At 31.4% G+C, this 11389-nt stretch overlaps 1 protein-coding gene across 1 annotated transcript; it reads left to right on the forward strand.

The window, feature by feature from the left end:
• The first annotated feature begins 909 nt into the window (after positions 1–909).
• LOC136981820 (leukocyte elastase inhibitor-like) lies at positions 910–10283 on the forward strand. The gene is made up of 2 exons (XM_067278187.1): positions 910–1075; positions 7678–10283. Exons 1-2 carry the CDS (start codon positions 1015–1017, stop codon positions 8835–8837), a joined length of 1221 nt encoding a protein of 406 aa, XP_067134288.1. The 5' UTR covers positions 910–1014; the 3' UTR covers positions 8838–10283.
• The last annotated feature ends 1106 nt before the right edge of the window (positions 10284–11389 follow it).

Below are 11389 nucleotides of genomic sequence, written 5' to 3' on the forward strand. Positions count from 1 at the left end.
GCGAAAAAATTTTGCTATTTTTCTAACCTTATTAATGATTTGAGAACAGACGATTTCATTACCTAGTGTGTCATGTAATTCAAATGAAATATCTATATCGAAAGGATCTTCAGCCAAACGCTCACACAAAACACTTTCAAAATCAATACTATAACTAAAGTCTTCTTCATCTTTCTCAATATCGTCATTGCGCTCTTCATCTTCAGTTTGAATTTCTTCAGAAAGAGGGACTGCTACTGAAGTGGTTGACTTTTGGTACAAAACATCACATACCGCTAAATGAATTCCGTGTGCATAACATAACTGATGCTCACATTCAATTAACCTTCCAAATTTCACCATTACAGCTGCACCATCAGTAACACAAGCCACCACGTGTTTTTCTAAAGATATGTGAAAAATGCCCGACATATCCGAATGGACCATCCTCGAATAATTCCTAGGAAGTTTTCGACACGTCCGGATTTGATCTCGGGCCCCAGAACGGTAGGCCAAACTTTCATTGGTCCGTGAAAGTTTGACCCTTGACCACTCGGTCATCAGGTCGTCACTTGAAGGGATAAAAAAATTTCTCTCGTCCACTATTTTTGGTTTTAAATTGCGTTAAAGTAAAATCGCAACGACTAAAACAAAATGTTCTTGTAATTTTTTTTGGATAGGGTGAAATCGAAATCTGGCAATTCGAGTACAATTCAAATTCAAGATTTGGTATTTTAAATTTTCATATTTTAAAACAAACTTCTTAAAAGTCTCATTCATTATTAAATTTATCTGGAAAACCCTTGCACATTCGTGCAGACTAGACCCCAGCTCATTGTATACAGTTTAGTTTTATTTTCTTAAACTAATTCTTTAATTTAATTATTCAGTTTGTCACGCACGATAACCAATCGTAAAACGACTTTTATGATAAAATTCCTTTTATTGTTACGTTGCAACATCCTATTTGCTGGCAACAACGAGTATCCCGGCGACAGATTATGACAACAATCCGAGTTAGTAGGCGTGTACTTTATGAACGTGTATAAAGTTATCTTTCTCATTTATTTAGTGTCGATAAAAGGAAACATCGCTGGTAAGTTTATATCCAGTTATTTGCTTTGCTATTCTAAATTTTTTATTCTATAAATTCTTATTAATACCATTATCTGCCTTCCTGGTAACTGCCCACCTCTGTATCGGTCCCTGCATTTAAGTCTGTTTTGAGAGAGCACCTTTGAGATCGCTTGATAATGCTGCCTTATCCGAAGTAATAAGATCGATTATGGTAGACTCTGGCTAGTCTAGCCATTTCTTACCCAGAGGTGCTGGATTGCATAAGCTTAAAGACAATGAATGAAGTGACCTACACCCTTTAGTACCGATTCTTTTTTGCTGCAAGTGTGTAAATAATAGAGCACAATGAAATGCAATACTGTACACAGAAATGAATTCTAAGTAAACAGGTAAATGTGGTGTATGACATGACTAATGTTTTCATGTTCTTATATTTTAATACCTTTTTAATACATAATTCCTTCTTGTGTGTTCAATGAAATCAGTCATGATTCTGTGGGAAACCTTTTGACGGTTAATGTTACCCTAAGTATCGAGATGGCGGCTCGTCTCCGATCCCAGCAATCAGAAGACAGAGAACAGTGGGGACGCACGTTCTAACCTAACCTAACCTATTCATAATAATTATGGTAATTCATTTACCATAACCTAACCTATTCATAATAATTATGGTAATTCATTTACCATAACCTAACCTATTCATAATAATTATGGTAATTCATTTACCATAACCTAACCTATTCATAATAATTATGGTAATTCATTTACCATAATAATTATGAATAGGTTAGGTTAGGTTAGAACGTGCGTCCCCACTGTTCTCTGTCTTCTGATTGCTGGGATCGGAGACGAGCCGCCATCTCGATACAGGGTAACATTAACCCTTTTGACTGCCTAAATATTAAACAGCTGACCAATGAAAGTTTTATCAAATCTCCACAACATATACCATAGTGTACAGTATATAGACAGCCCTGCTGTCATGTTCTTTGAGTAACGATATACTACTGTAAGACTAAAGATAGATCCTTATAAATGTTCCTTAGCTCTCGTATGCTGACTGTTGCACTAAAAGTGTGGCAACATGATGCTCATGTAAATGGACTGCTCTACTATCTAGTGCACTGTTAACCTTTCAGCAGTGGGAGAGTCAGGTATGGTTCTACCCCTTAGTAGTGGAGAATATACCCGAAAAATTTTTAAAGTATTTTTTCACGCAATTTTTCTCATTTCCGTTTTAGAAAAAGTATTTGTAAACAGTTATGTCTAGTAAAGAAAAGTCTTTTTTTATTGTTACATAATTCATTTTTTATGTGAATTTTTTTTTTGCGGTAGTTTTTGGCTAGATTCTGGTGATACCCCCAAAAGAATTTAACGTATATATACGTCCCTCACCACTGCCACACGATCGCCCTCGACGTATATATACGTCCCTCACTGCTGAGTGGTTAACAAGAATTCTGCTAATATAAAATATGGGAGAAAATCAGGAACTGGGAGAGTGCTCTCTCATCGAATGCCCGGTCGTACATTGCTTGCCACGCCTTCGAAAGTTGCTTTTCATCTTTAAAGTTGATAGAAAGGCCCAGGCAATCCTCTTTAAAGATCTCTAGCACCTCCAAATACTTAAGGTGGTGTACCTGCCTGGTTCTCCGTATCAAGGTCGCTTGCTGCAGCCCGGGTGTAATGCCGTTTTCATTGGCATATACAGCCAAGGCAATATTGGTCTTTTTCTTCTCGATATCCGTTTTATGCTCTCAGATGCGCTGCCCGAGGGATCTTTTCGTAGAACCGATATACACCAGATCCCTATCGAATCTGTCATCCTGGAGTGGAATTCTATATACACCCGGTGCCCTTTCAACGGAGCTATTTAAGGTTATTAGAGTAGACAAATTTACAGTATAATGGTAGATCACCTAAACTTTGATTTAGAAAAACAAGCCAACCTTAAAGCTGTTAAGATTAATTCTAATTTATTTACTACATAAGTGCATATTGTTGATTAAAATAAATTAGGAAAAGATTTCAATCCAAAGAGAATTAGAAGGGCTATAAAAAAGGAAGAATACAGTATATTGGAAGAGACTAGAAAAAATTATTGCATCTATGTATTAAACAAAAAAAAATAATAAAGTTTGCAAATGAATATAAAATAATGATATATTATTTCTGAAATCGATTGATTTTTAGCAATGAAAATGGATTGAAGATATTTGGCTCTGAGAAATGAAATGTAATATGGAGGAAACTTAGGTATCAGATACTTCATTTTTATCTCAATTCTAAGTTAAATATGGTAGAGACCAGTTTTAGTTTTGGGATGCATATTTGTATCTGGCATTGGTTAATTAGTATTTATTGATGGAAATATTTATTAAAGGTTATATTAGACATTGATAGAAATTATTTGTTTGAAAGTGCTGAAAAATGGCTCTTTGTCACACCAGAAAAACTTTCTACTATGACTCAAATCATACTGTTTGGGAAACTAGGTGTTTGTTCTATAATGTCTTATTGTATTACACCACCTCAATCATCATATTTAATCCAATAGAAACATTTATGAGCTCATTTGAAATGTAGTAGGATGACTTATGAAATATATTTCTGGTAAAGGTCTTAAAAGGATTTTAAAAATGGAAGAAAACATTTCAATGGAGATATGTAAAATATACAATCTTCAAAGATTTCAGACCATTATTAGATCTAATAATTACCCCACTAGGTATTACATTTTAAGTATATGAATCAATTAATATGGTAATTTTATTGAAAGATTACTGGTACTGTAATGCTTTTAAGAGTACAAATAAGTACAGATTCTAGTAAACATTTTGTATTTAATATAAAATATAACTGTCATAATCAGAAATTATATTCAAAAGTATATAATATAAAGTTTATTTAAAAGTTTTTAAACATTTCTGCTGTTTTCTTTGAAATATAAATTATTATAGAAAAAAGTGTTTTTGTATAAATAATTTTTTACAGATTCTGTAATTAATTTTGTATTTTTCCTGTTATGAAAGCGGAAATTGCAAAAATGACTTAAATTGCTTTTATATTTTCTATTGTTATGAAAATATCAATAAACAAATAAACATTAATATTACTCAGCGTATGGTATATATAATTGTGTAGTATAATGTCTGTATAAATTAAGTGTCATATATTTATTTAATACATTATATAGTATGTAATTTCTATAAATATATATAAGCTTATAAAAGTAATTAGTGTAAAAGTTAATTTTATAAAAATTGCTAAAAAGGCTCTTTTCAACTTTGTTTTAACTTTTAAATCTGAAAATTATATTTACAGATTATTATTAAATTGGTAATTTTTAAATATTTTATTCTATATTATTAAACTTAGATTTAAATATAAATTGTTCGGTTTCAAGATGAATTGAATTTATGTATTTTTTTGAAAATGTCACACAAATGAAAAATATTTTTCTTCCATATTAATTATGGTACTAAACTTAATTGTAAGATGTTTAATATATAATGAAGTACATGTATTAATATAAATCTGTATAAGGAATATATTGAAGCATTCAAAATTAATAAATTCTAAAATCCAATATTTAAACTTTAATTTTGTTTTAAAAATGGCTGTGATAAAAATTTTTTCTTACCGCTGTAGATTGTCTGAAATCTTTGATTTCTCATTAATAGTTAAAATGACAATTTCTTAAAATTAAAAAATAACATGATTCACATCATAACTATTCATTTCAATAATTTGATATTAAAAAATTATTCTTTTTAATCAAATATCTTGTATAAATGGATGCAGATATAGACATAAGATGGAACTTGTAACTGAATTTTCATCTGTCTTACTGAATGCAGATTTCACTATTTTTGATTAATAATAAAAGATTTTTGCTTTCAAATATTATTGATGCATTTCACCAGATATTTTGTTTTGGCAGTTGTATAATGTCTCAGAAAAAGTGAATAACAATAAGATATGAATAATCACAGAATAAAAATTCAAACAAAAACATCTGAGATGTAAAAAAATTGCATCAAGTAAAAACTTATGACAATTTAGACGATTCAAAATTTTTTTAAAAGTTTTTCTTTGGTAAAGAAAAGCTTGGCGCTTGGAAACGATTTGTAGACAACAATAATACAGATAAAAATGTTGTAGGTCTTGTGGGTACCGCTTCAAAATGCCAAGCTTATCTTCACCAAAGAAAAACTCCTAAGAAAAAGTGACTCATCTAAATTGTGATAAGTTTTTATTTGGTGCAATTTTTTTTTACATCTCAGATGTTTTTGTTTCAATAGCAATTGTTTTTTGGTAATTAAGATATACCATAATTAATTACGTAGAAACGTATGGAATTTTCTTCCGTATATAATCGACAAACACAGGTTTAACTGATGATAGAACATGAACAAAAAATTAAAATCTCAGAACAGAATGTGTTTTTTTAATTACAGATCGAACGCGCAAAGTTGCGCATGTCATATACGATGCATTGAATTAGGTGAACTCAAATAATGCTCTCCAGGCAGACGAAATTGAGTTTCTCCCCTTGAAGTTAACTCTCTCCCAATGGCTTTGTAGATTCCTATCCTTTTTAGGTGTTTCAGCCGAGGCATCATTTTCTCTCCGTGGGGTCGTTTTCATTTCTAAGTAGTGAGAAAATTGTTGGATTTCTTCTAAAAACAATTTTATACTTACTACATCAGACTAAATTATAAAAAGTACCACCTTTCTAACAATCCAGCAAATTATTTTTTTGTCATTTTTTGAAACCGTGTCGTATTTTTTATATTTGTTCTATAAGTATGATATAGCACAATAACAATTACTTGGCACGATTCACTTCTTTATTTCAATTTTGTTGATTATTTTATTTACAAATTACTTTTTTTACGCAAGTGCACTTATTATTTTTCATAATTTTAATTTCCTTATGTTCTATCAATATTTCTTTAATGTCCTTTTTATTATTATACGTTTAACTGATGAAGGCCGTTAAAGACGGTCGAAAACATTTTTACAGTATTAAATAATCTGCTGGATTGTTAGAAAGGTGGTACTTTTTTATAATTTAGTCTGATAGTCTAATTCCAGTATAATTTATTATAGCTGGAATTAGACTATCACTATAGCTGGAACAGAGGACCTTGTCATATGTGATTGTGGACAATCACCATGTGGACAAACTGCCTTGGCCAAAAAACCTGGAAAAGATAGAAATTTACAAAGTTTTCAGGAGAAGAACAGCATGAATATATAGTCCATCTGGAGTCATTGCCATGACTCCCCGCCAAGTAAAAAAAGTGACTGACTACATAAACAGGAATCAGAGTTGATGATTTTCGGAGGTCGATTTCTCTGCCACCAAACACTGTTGTATTTTTTCATTGTTTCTCCACCCTACAAACTGGCTGGCCAAATCCCAAAAACAAGAAAAGATCGGACATTGGCCATTTCCCGATTTGGCTGGACACTTTCCATTTTGGCCAATTTCGGGCTTTGGCTGTAACATAAATCTTCTTCTTTAACCATCAAATCGTGTATGACTATTGGTGACTTCATAGACGAGTTTCCTCCAGCAAGTTCTGTGTAGTGCCCAGTCTTTCAGGTATTTGAGTTCCAGGCTGGTGTCTGCTTTGATGTTGTCTATCCACCTGGTACATTGCCTTCCCCTTCTCCTATGTCCCTCTACCATTCCCAGCATGATCTGTTTTTCCAGGGAGTCAGCACGAATAGTGTGACCAAAGAACTTTGCACGCTTGAGGTTAATCATTGCTTCCAAGCAGATCTGTGGTCGAATTTTCTCTAGGACTGCTTTATTAGTTGTTCTATCTGTCCACGGGATTCTGAGAATCCGCCACCAACACTAAAGTTCGAATGCATCTATCCTTCTTGTAACATAAATAATATAATAGAAATAGTGTCTCACATTTAGAATGGAATTGATTTATTTATACTAAACATTATTTAAACACTTTAGTTAAATTAAGCGGTTATCCTAATCTTCGAATTCTTTCCATGAGACATCATTCAAAGAAATTTCAGAAAGAAGTCACTTTTGATCCATTGACATTAGGTTTTACACACAACATTAATGTTTTCTCTATTCTCAAAATTGTTGCAACAAATGTTTGCAGTTTTCTTTTTCAACTAGACAGTTAAATAACACGCAGGAGTCTATTTGAAATTTATTGAATACAATGTGTTATTTTCCCATATGTAATAAAAAACCATTTTTGTTTTCCGCCATACGTAGACTACAGTATGTATACAGACTGCTTCATTTTGAATGTGGGATGGACTAGTTTAATTTTAAATATAGATAACTTGAAATTTTTTGGTGCAGTATTTCCCATATTATTTGAATTATTACTTTTAAAAAAGTGGCTGTATATATATGGTACTTAATAAAAATATTGTTACCTTGTCTAAATTGCATAAATTATTCACTAATGAAATGTGGAAATAATAAGAATTTAAAAAATTACAGTAGTGTAAAAATTTTAATGTAATAATGTTACAATTACATGAGTAGATTATCAAAAGTTGTTGTTTTCCAAATAAATATAGTTTAATAATTAAAAATGTCTTAAAATAATCTTTTTATTTTTTCAGAAATGAATATAAGTGAAGAATCAAGTTTGAATCCAACTATGCAGTTTACATTTGAATTATATAAAACAGTTGTAACTTTAGAAGAAGGAAATGTATTAATTTCACCTCTAAGTGTAACTGTTGCTTTGAGTATGACTCTAATGGGAGGGAAAAGTAATACTGCTGAACAAATGAAGAAGGTTCTAATTATGGAGGATAGCGAAGAGACATTTTCTAAATATTCTGAAATTATTTTGCACTTTAATAAAAATTCCGATACTGTGAAAATTGCAAATCGAATGTACTTACAGAAAGATTATTCCATTGAATCAGATTTTACGTCCAGCCTTAAAAAAATATTTCAAAGTGATTGTGGAATTGTAGACTTCATAAATGATTCGATTAATGCAAAAAATAGCATAAATTCATGGGTATCGTCAGTAACAGAAAATAAAATTAATGATTTGCTTGGTGATGTTGAACCATCAACCTGTCTTATACTGATTAGTGCTATTTATTTCAAAGGATTTTGGGCTAAGAAATTCTCCACATCTTTAACCAAAACACATCCTTTTTATGTAACAAAGGATAAAATTGTTAATACTGATATGATGTATCAAGAAGGAAAATTTGGATACCTGGAAGATGAGGAATTACAAGCTCGCGTACTTCAGTTACCTTATGAGAAAGATGCATTAAGTATGATAATCATTCTTCCATCTGAAATAGATGGACTACAAGAAATTGAGAATAAACTGAATTCAGATAAATTCAATAGTTTATGCAATGAAGTTAAAAGTAACGTACAAAAATTACGTGTCTTTTTACCTAAATTCAAGTTGGAAAATGCAATAAATTTAAAAGCTATACTGTCAAAAATGGGTATAACAGATTTATTTGATCCAAGCAAAGCAGATTTGTCTGGTATCAATAATAAGAGAGATTTATATGTTGATGAGGTGATACATAAAACATTTATAGATGTGAGTGAAGAAGGAACAGAAGCAGCAGCAGCAACTGCAGTTCGGATTCAAAAAAGGAGCCTTGAAATAATACCAGAATTCAAAGCAGATCATCCTTTCTTATATTTTGTTGTTGATCATAAATATAACAATATTTTATTCATTGGATCATTAAAATCGCCACATTCAGGAAAAGAAGAATTTCGTGATGAATTATAAATCATAAATTACTATTTTTCTTTTTATAAATGTGTGATAATTATTTTTAATTAATAATTTATTAAAAAGGCATTAATACTGTTGTTGTTCTTTTTAAACAGCCTATATATAGGGTATATGTTTAAAAAGAATAATAAGAGATGTGAAAAGACCGATTTTGAGTTGTTAATGATTATAAAAATAATATTAGGTTGTATAGAAATGTAAATGTATTTTTATATTTATTAATTGATCACAAATTCAAAAATTAAAAAAGGGGGAGGGGCAGTGGTGATATTCGGCGGGTTCGCACAGGTTCGGCCGAACCCGTTGTTAAAATTTTCAGTTTCCCGAACCTTGTTAAACACACGGAACATTTCTCAGTGGGTTTGTTTTTTTTAAAAAAATATATTAAAATATGCGTATTATACTCTGTAATACTACTAAACTAGAGCCTTATACCCCGTTCGTACCGAGCATTTCACTCTAGATTTTGAGCAAGGTCAGGGAGTATGTCTTGGTGCGATGTCTCTCGACCGTTTCAATCGAGGTTTAATCGCGATCGATTCAAGAGTTCTTGAAAGTAGATCCAGTGATAAGAGAGATCCCAGAATGCCACGCGCACGAGATAATACAAGATGGCTGTCGAACACGTGTCGGGCTATGGATAGCGAAAGAAAAAGTATAATGTATCTGGAGAGATGACACGTGTGTATTTCGAGAAGCGCGATTTCGCGGTAAAGATTACCCATTACCCCTGCCTTAAAAAAAAGGTCGACAGCCCTAAAATATTATCGTTACCTGCCCTTCACCCATGGCTCGTTACGTTCCAAGTACGCCACTGATTGTTAGATATACGGTTGCAAGAAAAGGTGTTGTATTTATTTCTAGCCAAAACTTCCATTTCATTTGTCGGTGATTGTCAGGGAAAAATTTTCTGCTAGCGAACCCCTTGTTAAATATTTCGAATATCACCACTGGGGGGACCCAACTTTTGTAATAAAAGTTAATAAATACTAAAATTCGGAAAAATAATTTACATATAGAGTAATATAAGTTTTGTTAGTTTATATTATTCCATATTTAATTATTTTATTTTAGCAGGGCAGTGTTATGTTCATATACTCTATCGTAATATTTCCCAACTTTTTGGATTAACGATACACTTGATTAGATTCCTGCAACACATCATAATTTTTAAAATAAATGACGATTGATTTAAAAGTATGTTGATAATAAGGAAGTTAAAGCTTACCAAGTCAAACTCTCATAATTTTACAAATTTACTATAAAAGTAAAGCCTATTTGTATCAATGCGTAAAGACCTAGTATTGGTCTTTGAACTAGTAAGCCGGATCGCCGGTAAGCGATACAAAGATGAAAGATAAATGAAACTTTGAGAGTGCTTATTCAAAATTCCAAAAATCATTAATATTTCTTGGCACATTCGAGACAGGTTGGGAAACACTTATATCGTATATAGGGCCGTCAGTAGCTTGTGTGAAGCCCGGATGTAGAGGGCCGTCTTGCCTCTTAGCGAGCCCGGTTTGTTTTTAAACAAATGGAATACGTAGAATGTTTTTTAATTAAGAAAAAGTGCACTTAAAGTTACACTTACAGAAAATATTTAATTTTATATGGGTAGCATAAGTAATTTTTACTATAAATGGAAACAAAAATGTTTTACTATTGAGATGAGTTTGTTTTCAAAATTGCTTGCGTGTTGAATATTTTCTGTACTTTATTATTTCAAGCAGCTATAAATTTATATTGTGAAATATCCGTATTTTCGTTAAGATTGTATAAATAAATATGAAATTATATTTATTTTACTTTTATTAATACATTAACGTTCAAGCATGTGTTTGCGAATAGATATGATATATTAAAATTCGTTTGATATATTAAAGATATAATGAATTATCAATAAAGTATTTAAATTTCTCTCTGATTACATCTATCGTATTAACTTTTTAAAACAATACAAAAAATTTATGTTGGTCCCTCCATTTAAACTTCGGTGTATAAAATAATCGGCTGGCATCGTTCAAGGGCTAGCCGTTAGTAACAGGTGTCATTGGCATAATTTTAATTTGCAACCAGTCAGCGCTATTTAAGGGCACTCAGAGAAACTATCTACGTAACACAACGATTTTTATAAATATAAATTTTATCCATCGTTTAAGAAACAAACCAGCAACAAGTTACTCGACTTTCTCAGCAACATTTAAAATTTGGTGGCGGCATCTGTTATATTTTAGTTTAAAATTTAAAAAGTGTTTTAATATAAATCGACAAGAAGCTTAATTTTGAGGGTACGGATAAGTTTATAAAAAATTGTAAATACTAATAACGAGTAAATACATCATTAATCACGTCCATTTTCGGCGTCACAGGTTGTCTTGAACAGGGGCGTCTTGAGTTAGACCTAGAGGATTTGATTCCGGGATCCCGACCATTTTTTAGTCTCAAAATTTTCGGGATTAAGTTTTTCTGATCCTGAGATTTTCGGGATTGACATTATTTTAAAAAAGTTGCAAAATAGACTGCATGAAGCGAAACGTTCAGTGCCA

This window comes from Centruroides vittatus, unplaced genomic scaffold (assembly GCF_030686945.1).
Source record: "Centruroides vittatus isolate TY-2023 unplaced genomic scaffold, ASM3068694v2 contig_796, whole genome shotgun sequence".
NCBI classification, from domain to species: domain Eukaryota; kingdom Metazoa; phylum Arthropoda; class Arachnida; order Scorpiones; family Buthidae; genus Centruroides; species Centruroides vittatus.